Below are 27,583 nucleotides of genomic sequence, written 5' to 3' on the forward strand. Positions count from 1 at the left end.
GTTTTTTCCGCAGATTACACATTTGGCTGCTCGCCAATATACATAAATATACAATGATTTTGCATCTATTTTACATCTGTTAGCTATTGTTTCTGGCGGCCGACAATTTAATTTTTTCCTTTAACCAATTGTGACCATTTTCTCCACTGCATAATCTTTCAGCACAGTCGTCTGAACAGGCATATTGAAATAAGACTAAAGAGACCTTTTTATGGGAAGATTACGCTGTATGTCTACTGAAAGTTTAGCTCATATTTTTGGATAACTATACTTTATACATTATTATACACTTTTATAGTACAAGATTGATGATATATGTGACGATTTATATGTATAATAATATTGGGCTATATGATATTTTATGTTGAGTCATATATTTTTAAAAATATTCCTTCAACTGCTAAATGTTGTTTAAGATATATATAATTTTTTGCTCCAATGTTCTGTCCAAACGTTGCAAACTGAAAAGTTGAGAGAAGATAAAAATATATCAATTAAAGATGTTAAGATCCTTTCTAACAGAATATTTTTGTTGAACAATCATTATTGAAGGTTCTTTTATACAATACAGGAAGCACATATTCTTTAAACAAGGAATTATTCATTCCTGCCAGCGACATAAATATATGATTAGAAAGATATTAAATTACAGAAAGCAGCAATATTATGTACTCTCTAGCACAACTAGATTCTTTGGTACGAGATGCTAGATACCTAAAATGTCTTGTTTACAATAATCCACGCTGTGTCTATATAATGTTAAATATTAACGATGACTAGGTAATTTGCATTTATTTAGAACAATAGCTTGAGTTAATTAAGCTTAATGGCTAAATGCTATCTTTCCCTATCTCTTCCTATATATCTACATATTCATCGCTACATCCTCATCGCCGCTAAAAGAAATGCATAATTATTTTAACGTATATATGTATAGAACTATAGATATATCTTTTATGTCGTCTCATAATGTCATACACAAAAAATCTATTTGTTAAATTAGGGCTGATTATAAGTTTATAACAGTAGAGTAATTCGCATGGGATTTGGTTAGAAGGTGATCAACTTTTAATAATTTGAGTTAGGCAGTGTTTAGCATATTTTAATGATGCTGTATGTGAATTACTAGTTTACTAGTATAAATACCCGTGCGATGCGCGGAATATTTTTTAAAAATAAATCATTAGAAATGTTATGTTATTAGTTTGAAATAATAAATTAACTTTTATGTATCACATTAATATGTTGAATATATTTTATAATAAATAATTCATAAAATTACATACTTCAATTAATTTAGTTAAACTATGTATTCTCCCTTCTCCACCATCACACCGCCGCATCACCCCCACCCGTCCTCAACTCTCTCAACCTCCTCCAGACAATCCCATAGTCAAATCATATGAAAAAAAATGAATCATGTAATTATCAAAAAAAAAAAAGAATTGATCAATAATTTTCTTTATTGCATTGTTCACTATCTAATAGTATTTGATTGTTAATATTTGACTTTTATTAACTTATCGAATTGCTTAATATAATTATCAAGTGCCTTTTTTGTTAATATAAAATTATATATTTATTTTATTTAATCATATATTTTTTATTTTTTTAATAAAATGTATGGATAGTAATTTGTCTATTATCTAATTTCAGTTAATTTTTTTACTGAAATTCTTTTATTTAATTTATTCATTATATTCTCAAAGTTAATTCAAAATTCTTATCCCTCACCCCAACCCCCAATACTTGTAAAAAAAATTATTTTAATTATTTTCTTCAAAATACGATGAATTATTTTTTTTAGTTACATTTCATAGGCAGATGAGTTTTTTTCTCTTACATTTCAAAATATAAGATATTAAATTTAAATCTAGATCACTTAAATTTTAATATTCTAATATTCATTTAATTCGTTGTTTATTGTTGCTATACATGACATACAAAATTTAAATTTTTACTTGCTATGATTTAAAAAATACTTTCTCATTTAACATATTAATTGTATTACACTACTACTATACATACTAAGTATTACTATTAATACACATATATACTATGTGCTACAACTACTACTTCTATTCATTATTAGTAGTAGTATTAGATTCTTATACTTCATTTAATATTTTAATAGATTACATTTAGATGTATTTTTAATATATTTAATAATTAAATGTACCTATAATTTTTTTTAAAAAGTTATAAGTTTATCTTTGAGAAGATATTATATCTCCAATTCAAATTAAAAAAAAGGAATAGACAACAATAAGAATTCAATTAGAACTCTTTAGTACAACAATAAGAATTCAATTAGAACTCTTTAGTATGATAGCTAACTACTTTTAATATGTAATTTCATAGACTTTTAATTTATCTTTAATCTTGTTTTAAACCAAATAACTCTTTTAAATTGAATATTCTACGTCCTCTCCTCCCCTACCCATCTCAATTGAATATTTTAAATCTTTTTTCTACTTATCAATTTTTTTTATTATTTTTAATATTATATAATGTTCTTCTCTTTTAATATATATTATGGACTTACATATATTTATAGAATAAATAAATTTTAATTATTAAATAAATCTGAGATACATAATTTTTCAAACATTTTAAATGTTAGAAAGATAAAATAAGTGATCACAATAATATTTTAGTCGGAATAATTTCTTTGTATAAGTAATTTTGACAATAGTATTAATAATACAAAAATTTTATTTACATATTTGATAATAAAATAAAATAAAAAACTATTTGCCTCCCTCTCCTCATATCCCCCCACCCACCCACCCACCCCAACCACGCTGAAAACCCACCAAAAATCAAATATTTTCTATTCTTTTTTAAACTGTTAAATTTAAATTTAATTATTTCTAATTTTTTAAATTCAAATGCTAAGAAGATTAATTTATTATTCTCTTTATTCTTATTTTTCTTTAAAATGTGTATATTTACCTTATAAGTTATATAATTGAACTGAAATAAATATTTAAGATAAGTGATAATGATAATAATAATGTAGTAGTAGTAATAGTAGTAGTTGTTGTTGTTGTTACTACTAGTGCTATTACTAAAACTATCATTACTCTAGTATATTTTTTAATTAACTTTTTCAAAGTTACACTTTATTAGTAATTAACTCTTCTTCACTTATATTTTAAATATTAAATACTGAATTCTTCTCTTATATTTTAAAATATAAAATATTGAAATTAAATTTAAGTTGATTTTTATATTTTAATGCTCATATGACTTGTTGTTTATCGAGATTTTAGTTGTGTGATTTTAAAAAATATAAACGGCAAACAAAATTAGTAAATATTTTTTATGTATAAATATAAATTTGCAAGTAAAATCATGAAAAGAATAAATCAATTGCAATATTTAAGTGCATATAAATCTTTTTTATAACCTTCTTAGAATAAAGTGGATATGTAAGTATGATAGATAAATATATTACATTTGAACACACAAAATATTTGTATTCATTCTTTACACAAATGATATGATTAATTTTCTTTGTATATTTCGACTCTCAATTATACTTGCTGATTTCTCAAGTATTTATTTTGCATTTTGGAGAGATTACATGCATAGAATTTGTGAAAATTTCAGCTTTCTTAGATACATTTGTGACAAAAGATAAATATTGCGTTAATTAGAAAAAAATAAAATTACTATAAAATTAAATCAAGTATAAGGACATACCTTTCTAATTTATTCAGAGAAATTTGATGAGCATTGCCTATAATTTTTTAATCCATGGTAGGTACATTGTTTCAAGAAAATAAATATAATATTAATCATAAATAATAATAAAATAATTTAAAATTAAATTAACCATGAATAATATATATTGATAATTAATCAAACAAATCTAGTGATGATTACCTGTAATCTCTGTAACGACGGTAGACATATTTGTTAAAAAAAATTAGATATAATGTTAATCATAAATAACAATAAAAAAATTTAAAAGCTAAGTTAAGTATCAACATACTTTGATAGTTATTCAAAGATAATTTTAATAACAATAATGTAAAAATTATTTTCTGATAATATTATACCAATATCTTGTGAATAAAATGATTATATAACTTTTTTTGAGATAAAGACAATCTAAATATGAAAATAATTGTAACTGACAGAAAAAAAAAATGAAGGAATGAAGAACACTTAAATGATATATGTATTCAAGAGGATATATATAGGAGGTTACAAATACGGATATTTATGTCAAGAAAAAAAAAGAAAAAAAATGAATAAAACTTAAATGATATATATATATATATTCAAGGGGATATATATAAGAGGTTACAAATACGGATATTTATGTCAACCAAAATTTCAGTCAAATTCAAAATTTAAATATATCAGTTTGTTAGAAAAGATAAGATTCTAAATTATCATTATCTAATAATTTATAATTTAAAAAAATTATTTGAGAAGTTACATTCAAACTTGAAAACTAGATAGTTAGCATTTTATTAGGAACTCTACCTTATTTAATTGATTTAAATAAAAATGAATAAAAAAGAAGACATTTGTTCAAACGTGTTCTTGTATTTAATTATTTCTTTTAAAAAATCATAATAATGTTAATCACAAATAATCATAATAATAATTTGTTTTAATTACTATTATTAATTTATATTATTTTTATTGTTATTAATATTATTCGGATAAAATTTTCATCTTTTATTAATATATAAATAAATTATATTTAAAAATATTTCATAGCGTTTAAATTTTAAAGAGATAAGTTTGAAATACAAAATATCTAATAGAACTCTTCAATTATGGGTTTCTATTTTTAAGATAATGAAAATCGTTTTAGCAAAAAGATAGTGTATTTCAAATTCAAATATTTAATCTTTCAATTCAAAACTTGATAAGAGACAAATTAGAACATTCTAATGTGATAAATAATTATTTCTAATAAGTAATTTTATTTTATAATTATTTTTAATTTAAAATTAATAATTTATTAGTCCGAATTATCTTTCATAGTTTAACTTATTTAAATTCAATATTTATTATTATTAAAATATTTAAAAATTAATATTATATATTATTGTAGGAGTATATATAAGAAAGAATAAAAAGTTAGAATTTCATTTCATTCCAACTTTCATTCAAATTCAAATAATATATCAATTGTTGAAAGAAGATAAGATATTATCTTTTATTTTTTTCAAAATAAATATAAATTTATCTTATAATGTTATGTTTGAATTGAAAAAATGATATGAAATCAAGACATATTTCGTTATAGTTAATGACGTATTATTATTATTACTATTATTATAATTTTTTAATTTTTTTTTCATTATTATTATTATTATTATTATTACTAAATACATACTACAAACGTACTGCTACTATTATTGCTTTTACCACTACTACTAATTATTATTTTTATTTAAAAATATTTTTATATTTAAATATATCTTATAACATTTAAATATTAAAATAAATAAGCTTGAAATAGTAAATTTCTATTCGAACTCTTTAGTTATGAGTTTTTAGTTTTAAGATAATGATAATATTTTTTATAAAAAAAAAGGATAATGTACTTCAAATCTATATAAGAGAGACTAAGAAGGTAGTCCAATTCAAATTTCATTTAAATTCAAATTCAAATATTATAAATTTGAAAAAAGAAGATTAGTTTGTTATTTACTTATCCTTACTTTTAAATATAAGATGTCTTTATCTAATAATCTATATATTTAAATTTAGATATACATTTAAAATTAATAAATATTTTTATTATTATCATATTATCATAATAATAATAATAATAATAATAACAATTATTATTATTATTATTATTATTATTATTATTATTATTATTATTATTATAGTACTACTACCACTTCAATTAGTACTACGTATTGACTATTACTACTACTATTCTTTATTTATTTATTTTTAATTCATCTTCTTACGCATGTACTAATGCTACTGCTGTTTAATTATTATCATTATTATATTATTATTATTATTATTAATATTATTTTAATAGTTTTTTATCTTTCCCTAATACGTAAATAATTTATATTTAAACATATTTTATAACATTTAATTTTATAAAAGATAAGTTTGAAGTAGTATATATCTATTAGAACTCTTTAATTATTAGTTTTTATTTTTAAGATAATGAAAATCTTTTTTTATAAAAAAATAATTTATTCAATTTCAAATACTTTATTTTTCAATTCAAAATTTTTATTACAATAGTTTTAACTTTGTCTTAAAATATTTTTTAATATTGTCTTAAAAATTATCACATGACTATTTTAACAACTTGACACGTAGCATCTTGTCTCGCTTATGTTTTACTTTTATATATATATATATATATATATATATATATATATCACTAATCTATTGGATAAATAGAGTAGAGCTTTAGTCCAAGTAGAAGTGCAGACAAATAAGGTCTGTCAAATTTCATCAAATTATTAATTTATGTCCAACTTTATAACCACTTTCTCAGATTTATCTAGTGTGCCATTTTGCATGGATGTAATTCTTGGCCGTGTCAGTTGTCTGCTTCTAATTTTAAAACTCAAAATTGTACTAATAAAAGTCGAAAAGGTTTTTTTTTTCCTTAAAAAAATTGCTTTTTGTTTTTGTTTCACCCATCGATAATGTTCTCCTTTATCTTCCGTGATTTAGGGTAAGGGATGAATAACTTTTCAAAATATATTTATATAAGAAGTGTTTCAATATTAGAACAATAATTTGTGTTTTATTGTGTTTCCAAAAATGTGTATGTTTTAGCTTTTCAAAATAATTTTTATTGCTACTAAAAAAATATATTTCTTTTATAAAAGCTCGGCGAAGTATCTCAATTTTCTAAAATATACATTTTCGTTAAAAAAGAACACTTTTAACTTCAAGAAATTTGATCAAACATGCTAGAAATGTTTTTGACTGTATTGGCTATTTAAATCATTTCCTAATTTATTCATATCATCTTTATGCCAAAGTCTTATTAATTTTTTCCAATTTGGAATAGTGCAAACTACAAAAAGACGAAACAAAAAGACAAACTTTATAGTCCCACTTGAAAGTCTTTCCAATATATAAATACACAAACATAAAATAATAGGACTATATTTAAGCTAGTCTTTGTTAACCAAAAAAAAAAAGAAAATAAATATTTAATCATTTGCTTTTGTTGATACCACTGAAAAACAATGTGACAGTATATTTGAATAGTTAATGGTCAAAAATATCTCTATTTTTTAAATTTTATATGTGAATTATTTGGTGTACAAGTTTTTTATCCAAATAATTACTAATTATTTATTTATAAAAATATTTTAATTATCATCATTTTTCACGTAGAAAATGAGAATAATTGATACTTAAAGTGTATTATGATAAATAATTATTAATAACATAATAGAATTAAATTATAAATTTAATTCATGAAAACACAAACGACTATAATAAATTTTTTAGTCTTGTCCTTCTTTAGATCTCACCACATAGCAAGTTTTAGTTCATCAAATTATCATTTTCAATTCACCACATAGCAAGTTTTAGTTCATCAAATTATTAAGTTTTAGTTCATCAAATTATCATTTTCAATTCAATAGAAAATTCATCCACGATATGGCTCAATGAAACTCTAAAAATAAATATACTTCATTTAAGTATGTTTCTAAACCTTAACAAAAAAAAAGAATAAGTGCGTTTCTAATCCATCGCTCGGTATTTAAGCAAAGGTTTTAGGTGACTTCTTTTGCTTTAGAGTAAATTCCCTGAATGACGTAACCTATGTTTGAGAAATTGCCTATAAATATTATTTTTGTTTTATTTAACACAAGAATATCATCCAACTTTTCTTATTTTTCTTTAAATATACTTCCTCCGTCCCATTTTACCCGTTCCAAATTTCCTAATCTGGTGTCCCATTTTACTTGTTCTTTATTACTTATCAAGACAGGACAATTTTTTTTTTCATGTTTTACCCTTTGCATTAATTATTTTTTTTTAAATTAAAATATAAACATCATTTAATAGGGGTACTATGGTAAACTAACCATGTTATTTATTATTTTTCTTAATAGTTGTGTCATCCCAATTTGGGACAGGTAAAATGGGACTGAGGGAGTACTTAACACTTCAAAATCATTCTCTCTCCTACTTGAAATGCCATGTCATTAATTTTTTTTAAAATAAATGTATAACTTATCAAACTTATTTAACTAAAGGTTTATCCTAATATATATTTTTTTAAATTACACATGATATATTAATCATTGAAGATTAATTTAATTATACCAAAAGCTTGGGTTATTTTATTTGATATGTACTAGTCAAAATTCTTTTATTTACTTCTTTATTTCACCACGTAATAATAGTTTTAAAATACAAGTACTTATACAAATTGGTACAATAATTTTTTTGTCGTTTATTTTATATACTAAAAATTCTTAAATGTAAAAAAAATAAAATGATGGATTTCATATTTTAGACATTAAGTTTGTTATATATATATATGAGAATAAAAGAATAATATCCCCCTTTTTGAAAGAAAGAAAAATTATGTAGTCTTGAAACAAATAAACTTTTTTTAAGAAATATTAACAAAATGATACCCTTTTCAATACTATTACAAATGAATTTTTAAAATATTACTCAATCAATTATTCTTTACTTTTGATGGATTTAGAATGAAGTATGGATATAAATTAATATTTAATTGTATAATAAAATAAAATATAAATATAATGATTACAAAAAAAGTAAATAAACTAAATTAAAAATAATAATTGCTTTTCTAAATTTTATGTCTTATCTTACGGATATACTTGTTTTATTTATGGACAATTACTTGTAAAAAATTTACAAGAAAAATTTTTTTTTTTTCACTATATATTTATCAAAAATTATCTTGCATAATGATTTGCAAGTAATCTATGTCCAAATTAAAATTTTCAGGTAATAATACATATTAAATTTTTCTTATTGAATTTTGTTTGGCAACAAAAAATACCGTAGATTTGCCATCAATATTTTTAAATAACAAATTATATTTTTTTATTCTCTATTACTCTATATTTGTAGGTAATATAATATCTTTGGATTATATTAATCCAAAAATTCTTTTGTATAATTCAAAAAAGTGGATTTTATTCTTTTATTCTATTATTCTTATATAAATAAAAAATTTAATTTCTAAAATATAAATCCATCATTTTTATTTCTTTTTACATTTTAAGAATCTTTAATATATAAAATAAATAACAATAAAAAAAATTAAATGAATATCATTTTTTATAAGTATTTGAGTTTTAAATATTATTAAATATTAAAATAAATAAGTAAATAAAAGAAACTTTGAAAAGTACATATCAAATAAAATAATTCAAATTTCTGTGTAATTAAATTAATTTTCAATGATTAATATATTATGTGTAATTTTTTTTAAAGAAAGAATTAGGCTAAAACTTTAGTTAAATAAGTTAAATAGATCTATTTAACTAAAAGGGAAAAAAATTTTAATGACATAATATTTTAGCGAGAAAATTTTTGAGGTGTTAACTATATTTTAAGAAAAATAAAAAGAGTTAAAGTAATATTTTTATTCTAAATGAAATAAAAGTGATATTTATAGGTAATTTTTCAAATATGGTGACCACTTATGCAATTTTATTCATCCCTCTCACTGGAGAAAACACACACTTCCATTTCTCTCTCTCTATATATGTACAAGTACTTGTTAGAGTACTAGTTTGTACACCCTCTCTTTAACATTTTTACAACACTTTAGTACTAAGTACTTGCTATTACTATTGTCCCTTCAATTAATGCTTTTTCTGAGAAATTAAGGTGGTCCGATCCAAGAAACATTGAATCATTTTCAGTTGCTAGGATGGCTAACAACCCTTCAGAGGGACCATCAGATGATTTCTTTGAACAAATCTTGGGATTCCCTGCATACAACGGAGCTGAACCCAATTTGGCGGGAAATGATCCAGGAGCTATACCCCCGGCGATGATGCTCCAGTTGAACTCCGGTGATGGATCAGGGCAGTTTAGTGGAGTTGGCCTTGGTGTTGGTGTTGGACTAGGTGGGCTTGGGGGTGGGGGGTTCCATCATGGAGGGGGTGGTGGTGGTGGTGGTTCATTTCCATTGGGGTTGAGTTTAGAACAAGGGAAAGGTGGTGGTGGGTTTTTGAAGATGGATGATGTTTCAGCACCTGGAAGGAGATTTAGAGATGATGTTGTTGATAGCAGACCTTCTTCTTCTGTTAAACCTGTAATTATTTCCTATTTCTTTTCTTGCTTTTTTAGTTTCTTGATTTCTTCTACTTTGATGTTGTGTTCTATTTTGTCTCTTTTTTTTGTGCAAGTTGATGGGAGTCTTTCACCAGAAAGATTTCACCTTTATGCCGTTTGTTTTCTCTGATTTTATTTCTCGCTTGAAACTGCTATCTGTTAGCTCACTGCTAGAAACAGAGGTTTCCCACCCTGAATCAATGAGAAATTTGTGTTCTATAACATGATTTTACCACCGAATCAGCTCTCTGGAAAGCCTACGGTGGAAATCAGATTTTTATTAAAATACTAGAAATCTTTCTAATTTTTTTTGTGTGAGTACACTACTATGTTTTCTTTTCTCACTGATTCAATCAAAATATCTATGGAATAGTCACTGAACATTTTTCACTGGGAAATCTCAAAGGAGAACAGTGATTTTTTTAGTAGTGGTTCTGCCGTTTGTTCTTCTGAAATTGTTTCTCACTTGAAACTGCCATTTGTTAGTTCCACCTTAATTCTGGGATTTTAAAAATTACAGAGGGAAATGTTTGTTTATGTGCTTGGTATGTGGGAAGTTCAATTTTTGCTTCTTCTACTTCTGCTCTTCTGGACTTTGTTTCCCTTAGTCTTGTATAATTTGGAGTAATGGATCATGTATTCTGAAAAGAAGGCTTATGTTTGTTGTATCAAGCTAAGAGATCATATAGGTTGTTTTGTTTTAAGATTTGCATTGCTAGCTTTAGAAAATTTGAATTGCAGACTCACCTAGAGAAAGGAGCTTGACGTATATAGATATATCTTTTTTCCATTCAAGGTGATGAAAGCAAAACCATAGTCCATGGTTTGAATATCAAAGAATTTGGCCCTCTTACTAAGTGATTTTACCGATTGTTTCCTTGAGATACAATCAAGTAATGGCAAGTTTCAACCGTTACAGGGTTTTCATGGCCAACCGATGCCTTCAATGCCACATCCCCCTGCAATACGTCCAAGGGTGAGAGCAAGGCGAGGACAAGCTACTGATCCACACAGCATTGCAGAGAGGGTAAGTTTTTTTCTTTTTGTAGCAAAGAGTATTCTAAAGTTAATCAGATTGTTTAACAAGGGGCATATTTTTCTGTTGCTTCTAGCATTTGGACAGATGAAAAATAATATCTGCTCATTTATCTGATTGCAACTGTTCACGGTAAATGAATGAGCTTGAATTAAGCTCCTCGAAGTGATAAATTAATTCTTCATTAGAGATCATCTAAGTAGTTCATATTATTTCGGGTTATACCTAGTTTCAACAGCTATTATTCCTAAGCTCGATGATCATAGCTGCTAAAATGTGTTCTTGTAAAATTCAGTTCTATGCTAGGAAGAATAACATCCTATTTCCGAGCATCAGTGCAAGGTTAATACTATGTATAAAGGCCTCTTTCCTAGTCTTCAGTTGTTGCTACTTTACCATTCTAACTGATTTTATTCTTTTCCCGCAGCTACGCAGAGAGAGGATAGCAGAAAGAATTAGAGCATTGCAAGAGTTGGTTCCAAGTGTCAATAAGGTTAGTTTTCATTCTTTTACACAGTGAACTGTATTTCACTTTCTGTGAGCATCCGTTGAGAAGATGGAAAAAAAGAGGATAACACATTGAGCCCCCCTTCTTTTCACAGTTTTCTTTTGTGGGCTTATGCATACGCAAGGAATTCAGGAATGAGGGAGCAATATTTGCAGAATTAATTAAAAACTAAAAACACAACCTCCTTCAACTTTCTCAGTCTGTTCAAGTTATGATGCTATTTTATTAATAGAGAAGCAAGTAAGGACTTCAAAATGAAGAACTAAAAGAGACTTCATTCAGAAATAGTAGGTTCGCTGGATATGGCTTTCCCTTGTGTACTGTTTTCAGCTTTTCCCCGTGTCTTTTAGTCTGCCCGAAAAAATGTATAAAATTGAAGTTGATTCATTAGATAACTTTGTCTTCTGCTATTTTTCTTCCATAAAGTTTAGTACGGAGTAGGTGATAGGCATCCTATTATGAGGATACTGCATGACGCATATTGTGGTCCTTATTTCAAGCTTGATAGTCACTATTAGAAGACATATAGTTGTAGATCTACTGGTTAAAGAGAATTATTTTAGATATTTCAGTATATTTAGATACGTCAATTGAAGTAGATCTTCAAGTTAGATAAGTCCACTAGTTCTGTTGTTGATAATTTAGGGGGATTGGATTGACACAGAATCCAAACAAGAAATGTTGAATTGATGGTCGTTATGAAAATTAACACGAGACTTCTAAATGCTGAAAATGTGTCAAGATGGTGAACTCATTAATTTTTTGCATGCTTAAACGAGGTTTCTGCTTTGAAGTTGCCAACAAATTTCACAGAAAAGAAGTCTTCTTATCTTTTTATTTTCTTAACAGAGAAAAAAATCTATGAATAAGTAAACACGATGCTGCATCATTTTCTTTGATTATTCTATAACTTCCACATCCCCATCAAAGGTTGTGTTACAAAATGATACCGGTTTATGTATGTTGTACCTCAAGGCATATTTCAAAGGCCTTGAGAGATTATGTTAGGAACCTGAAATCTCCTTAACAAGAATCTGTACACTTCTAGAAACAATTGAAAGGTAGAAACAACAACTTCAACTATTATTAATTGTTATCAACAAGTAGAATGAGTTTTACAAACCACAATTAGAGAATACTTCAACAACCAAGGTATTTCGAGGAACCTTAACCTCCTAATCTGCCAGAAGAATCCTACAGAATGTTCTGATCCTTTTTTTCTTTCTTCCTGCTACAATATATCACAAAAACATTGTCTAAACTGCTAGAAACTACTCCCTCTGTCCCATTTTACCCGTCCCAAATTGGGATGACACACCTATTAAGAAAACAATGATTGGTAATGTAACTTTACCATTTTGCCTCTCTTAATTGTGTCTTGTTGTTAGTTCCAATATTGATGGATGACTAATATCAAAACACCATTTATATTTTTAATGGTGTATTTTTAATGGTACTCCTCTTTGCAACATTTTTCAGGAATGCTAATAACAAGGAGTAATCAATTACACTAAGGGTATAATGGGAAAAAAAAATTGTCTTGTCTTGATAAGTAAAATAGGACAGGTAAAATGGGATATCAAATTAGGAAATTTGGAACGGGTAAAATGGGACGGAGGAAGTACTAGATATACATACACAAAATAATTATTAAATAAAACAGATACATTTAGGCTTTATTTTCGCCCTTTTTCCTGCGCTTATAGTCCCTAGTAACAGCAGGTCTAACAGATTATAAGCATTTATAGGTTAATGCAAATGCTCAGCCACCCACTTCTAATTCTTCTGGTGCAATAAATTATAAGCATTAATCATGTTTGGCATGCCATAGTTACTGTGCTTTAACATTCTCTTAAGTTTGTCATATCAGTATTCATCAACTGTTTCCTTTTTCTGTTGGTCTTGCAGACTGATAGAGCTGTAATGCTTGATGAAATTGTAGATTATGTCAAATTCCTACGGCTGCAGGTGAAGGTGATTTAATCTAGAGTCTTTTCAAAATTTACCGTCATGGGTCAGTCTCTAAATCATTTTGAACCTATTGATGTTGATTTTGGTCGGGAAAGGTACTTCAGAAATGCGTCTTAGTACTACTGATAAGAAACAGAGCTTCATATATTCGCTATTAAATTTAATAAATATGCCATGAATGTAGTACTTCCGAGGTGCAGAAACTAGCATCTTGGCATGCTTGGATTTTCTGTATATAATTCTCTAAAAATGTACTGCTCCCTATGTAATATTCGTTCGCTTTGTTTTGACTTCCTGAGCATAGTACTAAATATATATGCTTTTGCAATGCTCGTTCCAATGGCTTTTCATTTCAAGAAATGCTACCATGTCATTTTGCATTGCGTTTACCTCATGAAGGTGCTACAGCAGTTTTGTCGTCTGCTTGCTAAATTGTAGTTGAATCCAATGTCTATATCTTCAAATCAATTGGTTAGTAAACAGTTTCCCGGGGTATGGTATCAAAAGGATGTTTTTCTGGGTGGAAACCTCTCAAATAATTTACTTGAAAATAATAGTGAAATGAGATGCAATCCACTCACATCATGGAGAAGTTTACCTTTCCTCGTTTGAGGGTGTAGCACTAGATTTCTTCCGTTTTGCTCTCTCCTCCTTTTGAATCAATACTTTTTTCTTGCATTATTGAATATTTTGGAACTTTTTCTAAGTTATAAATTATATTTGATACTACAGGTGTTGAGCATGAGTAGGTTAGGAGGAGCTGGAGCAGTAGCACCACTTGTAACAGACATTCCAATATCATCATCAGTAGAGGTTATTTTTTTTTAATTATAATAATTGTCTTATTAGACTTCTTTTTGGCACAATTATCCTTCCCTATATCTTATGCCATGGCTTGTCTTATTTAGGAAGAGAGTAGTGAAGGTGGAACTAATAACCAACCAGCCTGGGAGAAGTGGTCAAGTGATGGCACAGAAAGGCAAGTAGCTAAACTTATGGAAGAAAATGTTGGTGCTGCAATGCAATTTCTTCAGTCTAAGGCACTATGCATCATGCCTATTTCTCTTGCATCAGCAATTTATCACTCTCAACCACCAGATACATCAAGTCTTGTTAAGCCAGAAACAAATCCTCCTTCATAGAGATACCCTTAGTAGAAAGGTGATATAACATGCTAATGACTCTAAGAATTTTCTTGCAGTGGATGGTTCCTGCTTTTACCTATTATTTAAGTATTTTTTAGCTTTTTGTTGAAAGACAGGGTTTTTAATGTTTAAAGTAAACCATTTTGTCATTGATATATTGAAGCAGAAATGCTAGGTTGCTTATTTCCATCTGTCTATTCTTGGTAGATCAGAGTTACCTGGTTCGGTATCAATGGTATTTATTGTTAGCGGGACGTGATAAGTATCCGATGGAATTAGTTGAGGTGCTGAAAGCTAATCAAACAAGTACGATTATCGGTGTGTATACACATTCAAGCAGAAGAGAAATTGTCCAACTTCTCTTCATGTAATGTGTCTAGTTGGTTTGGTCTAAAAGAAAAGAACATGACTGGTGGGACTAGGATAATATAGTGGTGGATGTAGAAGCACTTGTGTGGTGGGGGCTCTATGTCTTGCTAGTGGAAATTGGGGCCCTTTGAGAACTAGACACACACTTCTATAAATAAATCAACTGTTATCTATTTCCGTGCTAGTGGTAATAGTAGTAGCTTTAATGATCAATAAAGTGAAATGAAAATTATAAGAAATCAAAATTTAACAAAGAATAATCTTCTTTTTTGGTTTGTTGGTGGAAGTAGTAAGTATTTATTGGAACAGTTAAGTTGCTCCCAAATAATTGTCAAAAGTAGCTTTGAGTTGTCCTATGACCAAAGATTCATTAATCCAAAAATAGACTATTCTTTTAAAAGAAATTTTTACTTTAGTTATTGTTTTTTGAAAGCGTGTGTGGTTGTTTTCTCAAAGTGGTTTGACTTAATTCTCAAATTTCTCCTGAATAATTATTGTGATGTATCATTGGAGAGAGAATGAAAAGGCAGCTCTGACGGAAAGTTGGTTCCCATTTTGCTTCTTTACTTTATATATACTTCCTTTGGTCATCTTTGCTCATTCTCCATACTAATATCGAACCATGTTTTTTCGTTTTAAAAAATAATAGATAATTTATTTATTTTTATCTATTTTATTTTTAATTCTCAAGAGTAATTATAATATTACTTAATATATTTTTCAAAATATCGAATTAATGATATTCAAAAAATAATATGATAAAATTATTTTTATCATTTCTTAATTTGTGTGTCAAGTCAATAGTGAATAACTATTGACGGACGAAGGGAGTAATACTTCGTTCATCTCATTTTATGTGATATCATTTGACCTGACACAAAATTTTAAAAAATATTTTTAAACTTATGATCTTTAATAATCTACAAATATGTGTCTAAAATAAATTAAAAAAAATTAAAATTTAAATATTTTTTAATTATAATAAAGGAACATTAAAAAAGCAAACAAAAAAAAAACATTAAACAAACGGAGGGAGTGTTAGTATTTTCTTGCTTTATCATAATAAGAAGTTGGATAACCACAAAGGTTAGTCTGGTGGTTCAACACCTCACCCCTTAAGTAAGAGGTTGGGGGTTCGATTCCTATCTTTGGTGAATGGAGAAAACTCTGTGATTAATTTTTCTACCGCTTAATGCACTGATCGTGGAATACCTTGAGAAATCAATAAAACAAATAAGAAGTTGGATAATTCATTTGTGTTGGTCCTATCAAATGATGGTAATTTGACTTGGGACTCATTACTCGACTCAAATTTCAACAATCAACTTTTATCAAAGACTTTGAAGAAGATTGAAATCTGGATGGCTGATTAAAATATGTGATCTGGATTAGGTGTTTATATAATAATATAATAGAAAAGATTACTTAATATCATAACTTAATTTATATAAATTACTTACAATTTTTATGTTTTATATTAAGTATTAAAATTCATGATTTACATTCTTTTTTTAAATTTTCAGATACATTATTGTCATCTTAAAAAATCAAATACATTAATTGGTCCTCTTAAAAATTTATCTGACAATCTTCTCTCCATCAATTTAACAGCTTAAATGTTAGCATCCCAGGGCTGCTGATTTCTTGCTGGAGATCAACTACCTTATCCCTCATGAATTTCAGTTTTACCATAGCAGGATTATAATCATTACAAACACCTGTTTTGCCATTTCTCAATGTCTTTTTCTGATTTTTCTCAGCAGTTTCTGCTTCTGCTATGTGTACCAACCTTTTGCCGTTACAAGTGTATTTATTCGATGCGCTGTCTACAGACTTGATCAACTTTTTTTTTTGGGTGTCTCTATGATCCTGCTATGATGAAGAAGTTGCGCGAGGAGGCTGTTAAAACTACGACAAAATGAGGTTCTAGCACTTCAAAAGCAAAATTGTTGAAGACAAATCAACATACTCTTAAAAAGATATTATAGTTATGTATGTTTCAAAAAGACATGAAGATACATTAAAATTATGGTGAAGATACATTATGTCCATTAGATCTATAAATGAGATACATAAGTAGTCTTATGTATCTCTTTCAAGTTCTATCTACAGTAATATATCTCGAAACAAAAATTATACAGTGGAATGTATCGCATGAATTACTCTATTGATACATTTGTGCGTCAAGTTATGTATCGATTCTTCACTGATGGATAATCAAATAGTAATCTAACTTATACATTGTAATGTATCTCATTGCAGGATGTGAAGTATGTTGTCCAAGATAAAATGTATCTCGATTCATTATGTATCGTAAAAAAAAATCGATCTTGAAAAACAGAAAAGAAAGAAAACTTTTTCTTTCTTGAAGAATCGTGATCCATTTTTAAATTTTAATATTTGAAGTGATTACTCAATATTTGAGATACTCAGAAGATATTTATATGGATGTCGCATGATTTGCTTCATAATTGAACAAATTTCTGTTATTTTTAATTTTATCACGCTTAATTATTACCCAATGTATCAGCTAGATGAATGTATCTGACGTTGATTTATGTATCTGAAATTTTGAAATTATATGTAATTTTGTTAAAAATTGGGAGATGAAGTAATTACGTATTAAAGTGTTGAGATTTATATAAGTTACCTTAAAAAATTTGCCTCTGATCTGATGAAGACTGGACCAAAGATAATATTCGTAGTGCCATGTACAAGAAGTAAAAAAGTCCCGGTATAAATCTTGAATTATCTTATATTATTGTTTACCATCCTCTTTTTAATACATATGGCTTCATATTCTCATACTGTGTTCCCTGAGACGAACATATTGCAGCTCCCATGATAATTAATGTCTCTTAATCATAACATTTAAAACCTATATATGACGTATGGTAAATTTTAGAGCACTTTTTCCACTAAAGTAAGAGTTTTCCTTTTATCAAAAGGATTTCACTATATATATATTTGTTTAATCATCTTTTTTGAGTGTATGATTTCATGAATAGAATATCTGATTTATATAGCATATCTAAGATTTTTTACACATTTGAAGTAACAGGTATTGCATGAGATAATATATAGAATACAGGAAGAAGCAAAATAAAAGATCGTTAAATGAAGTTTAATCACAATGGCGCAATTGAGGAAGACAGAACTTTTTCTATGTACTCTTGGCTGAAATCCACGCCCTAGTTGAGCGGATTACCACTTTTATGTTTAAATGGAAGGAATAACCTTTGGTCCATTTGTTTCAAGTTGTTTATCTTATTATGTATTCTTTCATTCCCATACCATTGTTTATTTCGAAACTCATCTTATTGTTGGGCAGTTTGAAAAGAAAAATCACTGGCATATTATAAGTCCTCTATAATAGTGTATATTTTAATTTTATGATAGAAATATTATGTTCGGTTCAAGCCTCAGGGCCACATCATAAGGTTTCATCCCCCACTGCACCTCTACATTAAGTGGTTTAGTGTCACGACCTAAATAGCCATGAGTGGTATCCACACTAGTATTTCTATGAGGGAACCATCTAAATCGAACCATCATCCAATCATTTAGTCAATACTAAGATGAGATTATCATAAAAACCAGCTTAATGATAGTAAATTCAAATCTAATCATTATTAATGCAAAAAAATCAAGCAAACTACTTAAAATTTTTCAAGACCCGAAAGTCATCGTACAAGAACTTCTAAATAAAAATCATGTCTAAAAGCGATACCCAAAAAATAAAGAATGTCTCACTGTTCGAAAGATGGACAAGAACTAATATGATGATTCGTGGCAGCCTGGAGATGGAGTGCTCACCCTTAGATCGAGATCAAATATCAAATGCCAGAGACGAGGCCGTGTCTGAGCCTCTGAAACACTTTCTATACTCAACAAAAGAAGAGTACATGGTAGTATCAGCAAAAACCACTATGTACTAGCAGGTATCATAGGCCAACTCAATTTAATAGCATGCATACAACATAAATAGAATAACAAGTAGACATGCATCAACACATAACAAGTGTTTAACGAATCATCAAATACATCAATGTCGGTCCAATAATGATTTATAAACAACCACGTAACCATCACGAGTATTAGTCATCCCATAAACAACCACAAAATCAACAATAATACCATAAGTAAAACTATGTCCTTCTAAACCTCTCAATTACTACACCATTAAATCGTTATCGGCTTATTAAATCGCACGACCTCTCAAATCAACACTAATCTACACACACATGATAAGGGACTTATTTTTGCCTTACTAGTCATGACCTGCAGGGGACAAGCTAAGTTCATGTACCATACAAGCGTGGTATTCGATCCTCCATAAACAAGTAATATCAATATTCACATCTATACCGGCGCAACACCCGATCTTTCATAACCATGTTATATAAATTTTATCAAATTCACACTTTCTCTCGGAATACAATATGATGTACTAAATTTACAAGTATACAAAAATCATAAGGTAATTCAATCAAGTTTGATTTTCAATAATTATTCATCCAGGTATCAACCATTCAAATATCATCAAATTCAAGTATGTTCGAAGACCAATCAATAAGCATTCAATTTAGGAGCATACACATAGCTAAATCGAGTCTAAACTCTAATTAAACTGTAACCTACCTCAACTGAAGAGTCCAAATTCAAGCTAATTTGCAAGGGACTTATCCTTCCATAAAATCTCCAAATAATTAAAATCTGAGATGCTCAAAGTTGAGGACGGCGCAACAGCTTCGAATTCCCCTCCATGTATTTTTTTTTATCCACTAAAAGATTAACCTATTAACTTTAATTTTTATATTGAATGTGGGTTATGTGAGAAGGAAAGAGTTGAACCATCATCACTAATTATATTAATTATCTAAAATACCTAAAACTTTTAAAAATTATTGAACTTTGTTTGAAACCCTATAAAAATAAATCAAATATGTAAATTGACTAAAGAGTATGTTTTTAAATTATTATAAATATTAAAATTCTAACTCGAGGTCATCTTGATCAAAAGTTGACTATGGTCGAACTTAACTTTCTTAAAACCCAATAACCCAACTTATGACTTAAAGCACTTCAAACACCTCAAGAATTGTTACTATCCATCCCTACAAGACAGAAACTACGTATACAAACTATGGAGAGATCTAAAGTAGGAAAGAAAAGTAAAATTCACAAAATGACTAGGACAGTCATTACATTAGATACCAATTAAATAACCATTACTCCCCGAATGACAAAATAATGAACAAAAAGGGAAAACAAGGAATTATCTGAATCATTAAAATGATTTGGATACTTGCTACACACTTTTGCTTCGATCTCCCAAGTGGCCTACTTAATAGGACGATTCTTCCATTGGACCTTCACAGACGCAATCTCTTTAGTCCTCAGCTTACAGACGTCTCTATCAGGAATAGCAATAAGTTCTCTATCAGGAATAGCAATAAGTTCCTCTCCATAGAGAAGTTTTCATTTAACAAGACTGAATCCCAATAAATTATGTAGTCACCATCACCATGAGACTTCTTTAACATAGATACATGAAACGCAGGGTGAAATCCTGTTAAACTTGGAGGTAATGCCAACCTATAGTCCACCGGCCCCACACACTACAAATTCTCAAATGATCTAATATATCTATGACGAAACTTATCTCACTTCCCAAAATGCATGATACCCTTCATGGGTGGATACCTTGAGCAATACTTACTCACCTTCCATGAAGTACATATTTCTCACTTTTCGATCTTTATACTCCTTTTGCCTACTTTGAGCTACTTTAAGTTTCTCCTAGATGAATCTAACCTTGTCCAATGAGTCTCACAATGTAATAGTACCCCACAGTCTCACCTCAAAGGCATCAAACCACCCAATGAGAGATCTATACCTCCTCCCATACAAAGCCTCAAACGGTGCCATATTGATACTAGAATGTTAACTGTTATTATATGTAAACTTGGCCAAAGGTAGAAATTGATCCCAATGACCTCCAAAATCCATCACACATGCATGGAACATATCCTTCAATACCTAATTCGTTCGCTCGAGCTGCCCATCGATCTGAGGGTGAAAAGCTGTACTAAGGGCCAACCTTATACTCAACTCCTCATGCAACTTCTCCTATAATATAGAGGTAAATTGAGTACTCCTATCCGAGATAACAAAAATTGGAACACCAAGCAACTGAACAAACTCCTTAAGATAAATCTTGGGTAACTTTGCTATATTATAAGTTACCTGAACTGGAATGAAATATGCAGGCATAGTCAATCTATCCACAATAACCCATATAGAGACATACTTTTCCAAAGTCTTGGAAATACCAACAACGAAATCCATGTCTATCCTCTCTAATTTTCATTCAGGAATAGGCATCCTCTGAAGAGTACCACTAAGATTTTGATGCTCATAGTTTATCTTCTAGAAACTCTGGCATTTAGAAACAAAATCAGCTATATCATGCTTCATTCGACCCCACCAATAATGCTACCTCAAATCACGGTACATTTTAGTCGCTCCAGGATGTATAAAATACTTTGAACAATGAGCCTCATCTAGAATAATAGGAATTAAATCAAAAACATAGGGCACACAAACTCACCCCTTAATCTGTAACACCCCATCACCATCAAGAGTCACCTCCTTAGCCTCACCATACAAAACTTTATCACGAATCTTGCCCAACTTAGCATCCTTGAATTGTTTAGCCTTGATTTAATTATAAAATGTAGACCTTGCCTCTATACTGGCTAGAAATCCTCCTATTTCAGTTACCTAAAGTCGAATAAACTCTTTAGCGTCTAAATATATCCAGCCTATGGATACAACAACAACAACAACAACAAACCCAGTGTATTCCCACTTTGTGGGGTCTGGGGGGGGTAAGATGTACGCAGTCCATACCTCTACCTCTGATGAAGTAGAAAGGCTGTTTCCGAAAGACCCCCGGCTCAAGTTACGAGATATCAAACAAACACATAGTACAGCACAGAAGCAGATGACATAACATAGATACTGCAGCCATAAGGAATATAAAACAGAGTAAAGCAGGAATGCAGGAATATAAAGCAGAGGAAAGCACACAGATTCGTAACAAACATAGAACACGGAACACGGAACAGAACATTGAATACGGAATCATACCAGGAATACACCCCCACCAATTACCTCCCTACATTAGCGACCCGAACAGGCCCTAATCCTCTGCCGTAATTCGCGTCTTCCAGACCTTCCTATCTAGGGTCATGTCCTCGGTAAGCTGTAACTGTTCCATGTCCCGCCTAATCACCTCACCCCAGTACTTCTTCGGTCTACCCCTACCCCGTCTAAAACCATCCAACGCTAGCCTCTCACACCTACGGACCGGGGCATCCATGCCCCTCCTCTTCACGTGTCCGAACCATCTCAATCGTGCTTCCCGCATCTTACACTCCACTGAAGTCACCCCAACCTTCTCCCGGATAGTCTCATTCCGAGCTCTATCCCTTCGGGTCAGTCCACACATCCAGCGCAACATCCGCATTTCTGCCACCTTCATTCTTTGGGTGTGGGAGTTCTTAACTGGCCAACACTCCGCTCCATACAGCAAGGCCGGACGGACTACCACCCTATAGAATTTACCTTTAAGCTTGGGCGGCACCTTCTTATCACACAGCACCCCCGATGCAAGTTTCCACTTCATCCATCCCGCCCCGATACGGTGCGAGACATCCTCGTCAATCTCACCGTTACTCTGGATCACGGACCCGAGGTACTTGAACTTATCCCTTTTCTTTACCTCCTGCGCTTCTAGCCTCACCACTGCCTCATTCTCTCGCCTTACGTCATTAAACTTACATTCCACATACTCTGTCTTGGTTCTGCTCACCCTGAACCCTTTAGACTCCAGAGTTTGCCTCCACAGCTCTAATTTGTCGTTCACACCCCCTCGCGTCTCATCTATCAGGACTACATCGTCTGCAAAAAGCATACACCACGGCACCTCCCCTTGGATACGCCGCGTTAACACATCCATTACTAGCGCAAACAAAAAGGGACTAAGAGTAGATCCCTGATGCAATCCTGTCAGGACAGTGAAATGCTCTGAGTCTCCTCCCGCCGTCCTCACCTGGGTTTTCGCTCCCTCATACATATCCTTAATTACTCTGCTATATGCCTGCGGTACTCCACTCACCTCCAAGCATCTCCAAAGCACCTCCCTGGGGACTTTGTCGTACGCCTTTTCTAGGTCGATGAACACCATGTGCAAATCCTTCTTCCTTTCCAGCCTATGGATGCCTGGTAAAATTTAAGTAAGCCAAGCTACCCATACTTACTGACTTTTTGTTCAATGCATCAGCTACTACATTAACATTTTTCGAATGGTATAGAAGGGTGATATCATAATCTTTAAGCAAATTCATCCATATACGTTGTCTCAAATTCAAATCCCTCTATGTAAACATATATTGTAAACTGTAGTGATAAGTGAACACTTCACAACAAATCCCATACAAGTAATGCCTCTATATCTTAAGAGCAAAAAATGACAACAGCCATCTCCAAGTCATGATTTGGATAATTCCTATCATTAGGCTTCAATTGCCTTGAAATATAAGCAATCACATTCCTTTCCTGCATTAAAACAACATCTAAACCAGAATGTGAGGCATCACAATAAATAATAAAATTCTTACCTTCTGCAGGCAAGGCAAGAATAGGAGCAGTAGTCAACAAGGTCTTGAGCTTTTGAAAGCTCTCCTCACACTCATCAAACTAATTAAAAGGTACATCCTTCTGAGCCCGTCACATCATATAAGTAACAACAGAAGCAAATCCTTTCACGAACCTAAGATAATAAATTGCTAACCCCATAAAGCTACTAACCTCCATCACTTAAGTAGGCCTAACCCAAGTCTTAACCACTTAAATTTTCTGTGGATCTATCATCACCCCTTCCTTCGAAATGACATACCCCATAAAGGATACGAAAGCCAACTAGAATTCATACTTAGAAAACTTTGCATAAAGTTTTTTCTCTTTTAACAAACCCAAAACAATCCTTAAGTGATTTTCATGTTCCTCATTACTCTTAGAATAAATTAGAATATCATCAATAAAGACAATCACAAAATAATTCAAGTAGGGTTTAAATATCCCATCCATCAAACTCATAAAAGCAGATGGGGCATTAGTCAATCCGAAAGACATCGCAAGAAACTCATAGTGGACATACTCAATTTGAAATGCAGTCTTAGGAATATCGTCGGCCTGAATCTTAAGTTGATGATACCCGAACCTCAAATCAATTTTGGAAAATATGGATGCACCCTGCAGTTGATCAACTAAATCATAGATATGGGGCAAAGGATACTTATTACAGATCATAACTTTGTTCAACTGTCTGTAGTCTAGACACATACGAAGACTACCATTCTTCTTCACATAAGATGATCACACCATAAAGAGGCACTCAAATAGATAAATACTTTACATAAAAAATCCTACAACTGAGCTTTTATCTCCTTAGCCAGACCCATCCTATAGGGTGGAATAAAAATAAGATGAGTATCTTGCTCTAGATCAATACAGAAATCAATATTACGATCCGGTGGTATGCCAGGAAAATATGTAAGAAAAACCTCTTAGAACTTACACACCACAAGAACTGACTCAATAGATGGGACCTCTACAGTAGTGTCCCAAAGATGTGCTAGAAAGGCCAAAAAACCCCTCGCAATTAACCTTTTTGCACGTATAAAGGAAATAAGTTTCGCTGGAGCTAGACTATAATTACCCTCTCACTTAAGTCTATCCATTCTAGGTATAGCAATAATTATGGTCTCAGCATGGCAATCTAATATAGCATGATATATAGACAACCAACTCATACACATATTAAGTCAAAATCTGCCATGTCTAAAATCACCAAATCTGCCCAAGTTTGCTACCCCATAAACATAACAAAACAAAAATGATAAACTCTATCAACAATAATAGAATCATAAATAAAAGTAGACACGTGAATAGGAAATTCAAGTAGATCACACACTACGTACAGTCCCACAACAAAATTAGCAGATACATATAAGAAAGTAGAGCCAAGATCAAATAATACAGTGGCTATTCGGTCACAGACAAGAATAGTACTTATAATAACAACGTATGATGCCTCTACCTTGGGCTTCCTAGAAAAACATAAATATGAGCCTTATCACTAGTCTTAATTTCACCGCTGCCAAGCAGAGAACCACCTCGATAGGGGTGATTACCACCCCTACCTGCCTGGTGACCACTACGGCCGCCCTATGGACGACCTCTACCATTACCACCATCTCTTCTACTTTCTAGAACCAGAGCTTGATGAGCCTACTGCTGGCCAAACTGACTATACTACCTTAAATTAGGAAAATACCTCCTGATGTAACCAACTCCACCGCACTCATAACATATACGATCCAAGGTGGGTCGATGAGCTAATGAAGAAGAAGTGAGGTAACCAACCAAGTATGAAGATGGCTAGAAAGCGCCTGACTGACCCCCAACAGATACCTACATGACTGACTGAATGGGGCAGGCATGTTATCCCTGTGAACTTAGACCCCCCTAAAATAAAAATTGCTAAAACTGCACCCTTTACGGGCTTTTTTTTCTTTCTTCTTGGCATTACCCTCTTGCCATACACCCTCTACCTTATGAAAAAAATAACCATCTCTCAAAAAGACTTACCTAAGGATGTCATTTAAAGAGTATAAATATGGATACCTATATTCAAACCTTTCATAAAGAGATAGATCATCTACTTCTTAGTTTTCAGCAAATAAGGTGAATACCGAGACAACGAATAAAATTTGGCCTCATAGGGCGCAACTGACATAATCCCCTACTTAAGATTAGTGAAATCATCCCTTTTCCTATCTCTCAATGTACGAGGTATATACTTCTCTAGAAAAACTAAGTAAAACTGAGTCCAAGTCAACAGAGGCAAACCTGCAACCCTACACTCTACATAAGCTCTCCACCATATCTTGGCATCTCCTTGAAATAGAAAAGTGACCAATTCCATACCATACCTTTCAACCACACCCATATTGTGAAGTTTCTCATGACAATCAATAATGAGCTTATAGGCATCCTCAAACTTGGTGCTATGAAAAATAAGAGGCTTCATCTTGATAAATTTGAAAAACAAATCATGCTCATATCCAATCATCACTAGACCCCCACCTGTCTTGGGAAAACATCTAACTCGAACACTTCTTCCATTTGAGGAGCTACAGCAACAACATACTGCATCACTGGATACTGAACTACGAGTACTGCAGGCATAGTCCTGATCCTACCAACCCACCCAAAAATTTTAAAACCTACTGAATCAAGTAAGAAGATATCTGAATTAGAGTTGTACCTCTCTAAACTGGTGCGACCCTATTATGAACTGGCATCCCCTTGTTCTGTACTAGTATTGCCTTATCCTCTGCTATCTCAAGCATATCTTCATATGGGGAAGGAGATAATGACCTCTCCTTAGCTAGTCTCGTGGCCTGAGTTTTGCCCTTAATTAGTGCAACTCTTTTTTCTCTTCCTCTTACTCCCCCCGTCTGTCCTCTATCCCAAAACCGCAACCCTATTAGTCAGTTTGGGCACCTCAAATTTTACTCTATTTGCTTATGTTCTCACCATCTGGGAGAATAAGAATTAAAGAAGCCAGATACTGATTCAAATCATGAGATACCAATTGAAATCAAGTAATAACACGTAAGAAATAACAAAAGTACAGACGTCTTAATACCATTCTACAAGACTCTACTAGACATGTCCTTGTACAATGAAATCGACAAACCTAGGACTCTGATACAAACTTTGTCACGACCCAAATGGCTAAAAGTGGTACCCACACTAATCTTCCTGTGGGAGAACCATCTAATCCAAACTATTACCCAATTATTTAGTCAATACTAAGATAAGATTATCATAAAAACCAACTTAATGATAATAAGTCCAAATCTAATTATTATTAAAGTAGAAAATTAAGCAAACTATTTATTAAAATTCTCCAAGACCCGAGAGTCATCGTACAAGAACTTATAAACAAAAAACATTTCTAAAAGAGATATCCAAAATAAAGAAAAATAAAGAATGTCTCATTGCCCAAAATATGGATAGAACCAATATGATGATCCGTGGAAGCCTAGAAATAGAATTCTCACCCTCGGATTGATATAAGCTATCAAATGCTAGAGATAAGGTCGTGTCTGAGCC

General features: G+C 30.7%; 1 protein-coding gene across 6 annotated transcripts; it reads left to right on the top strand.

The window, feature by feature from the left end:
- The first annotated feature begins 9,693 nt into the window (after nucleotides 1-9,693).
- Nucleotides 9,694-17,518, top strand: LOC107863807 (transcription factor UNE12). 6 transcript variants are annotated; one of them, XM_047408001.1, is made up of 7 exons: nucleotides 9,694-10,282; nucleotides 11,222-11,329; nucleotides 11,766-11,831; nucleotides 13,755-13,814; nucleotides 14,550-14,630; nucleotides 14,726-14,978; nucleotides 17,095-17,518. In XM_047408001.1, the coding sequence occupies exons 1-6, from the start codon at nucleotides 9,896-9,898 to the stop codon at nucleotides 14,957-14,959; spliced, it is 936 nt and encodes a 311-aa protein (XP_047263957.1). In that variant the 5' UTR covers nucleotides 9,694-9,895; the 3' UTR covers nucleotides 14,960-14,978; nucleotides 17,095-17,518. The 6 variants fall into 6 exon arrangements, with proteins under 6 accessions (XP_047263957.1, XP_016565447.1, XP_016565446.1 ...); XM_016709960.2 differs by having other exon boundaries at nucleotides 9,696-10,282; nucleotides 13,755-13,820; nucleotides 16,943-17,518; XM_047408000.1 differs by having other exon boundaries at nucleotides 9,696-10,282; nucleotides 13,755-13,820.
- The last annotated feature ends 10,065 nt before the right edge of the window (nucleotides 17,519-27,583 follow it).

This window comes from Capsicum annuum, chromosome 3 (assembly GCF_002878395.1).
Source record: "Capsicum annuum cultivar UCD-10X-F1 chromosome 3, UCD10Xv1.1, whole genome shotgun sequence".
NCBI lineage: Eukaryota > Viridiplantae > Streptophyta > Magnoliopsida > Solanales > Solanaceae > Capsicum > Capsicum annuum.

Excerpts from the sequence above, each read along its gene's own strand:
- LOC107863807 (XM_016709960.2), top strand. The coding sequence starts at position 9,896 with ATGGCTAACAACCCTTCAGAGGGACCATCAGATGATTTCTTTGAACAA. Across the intron at positions 11,832-13,754 it reads TGGTTCCAAGTGTCAATAAG|ACTGATAGAGCTGTAATGCT; the intron begins GTTAGTTTTCAT and ends TTGGTCTTGCAG. Across the intron at positions 13,821-14,549 it reads TCCTACGGCTGCAGGTGAAG|GTGTTGAGCATGAGTAGGTT; the intron begins GTGATTTAATCT and ends TTGATACTACAG.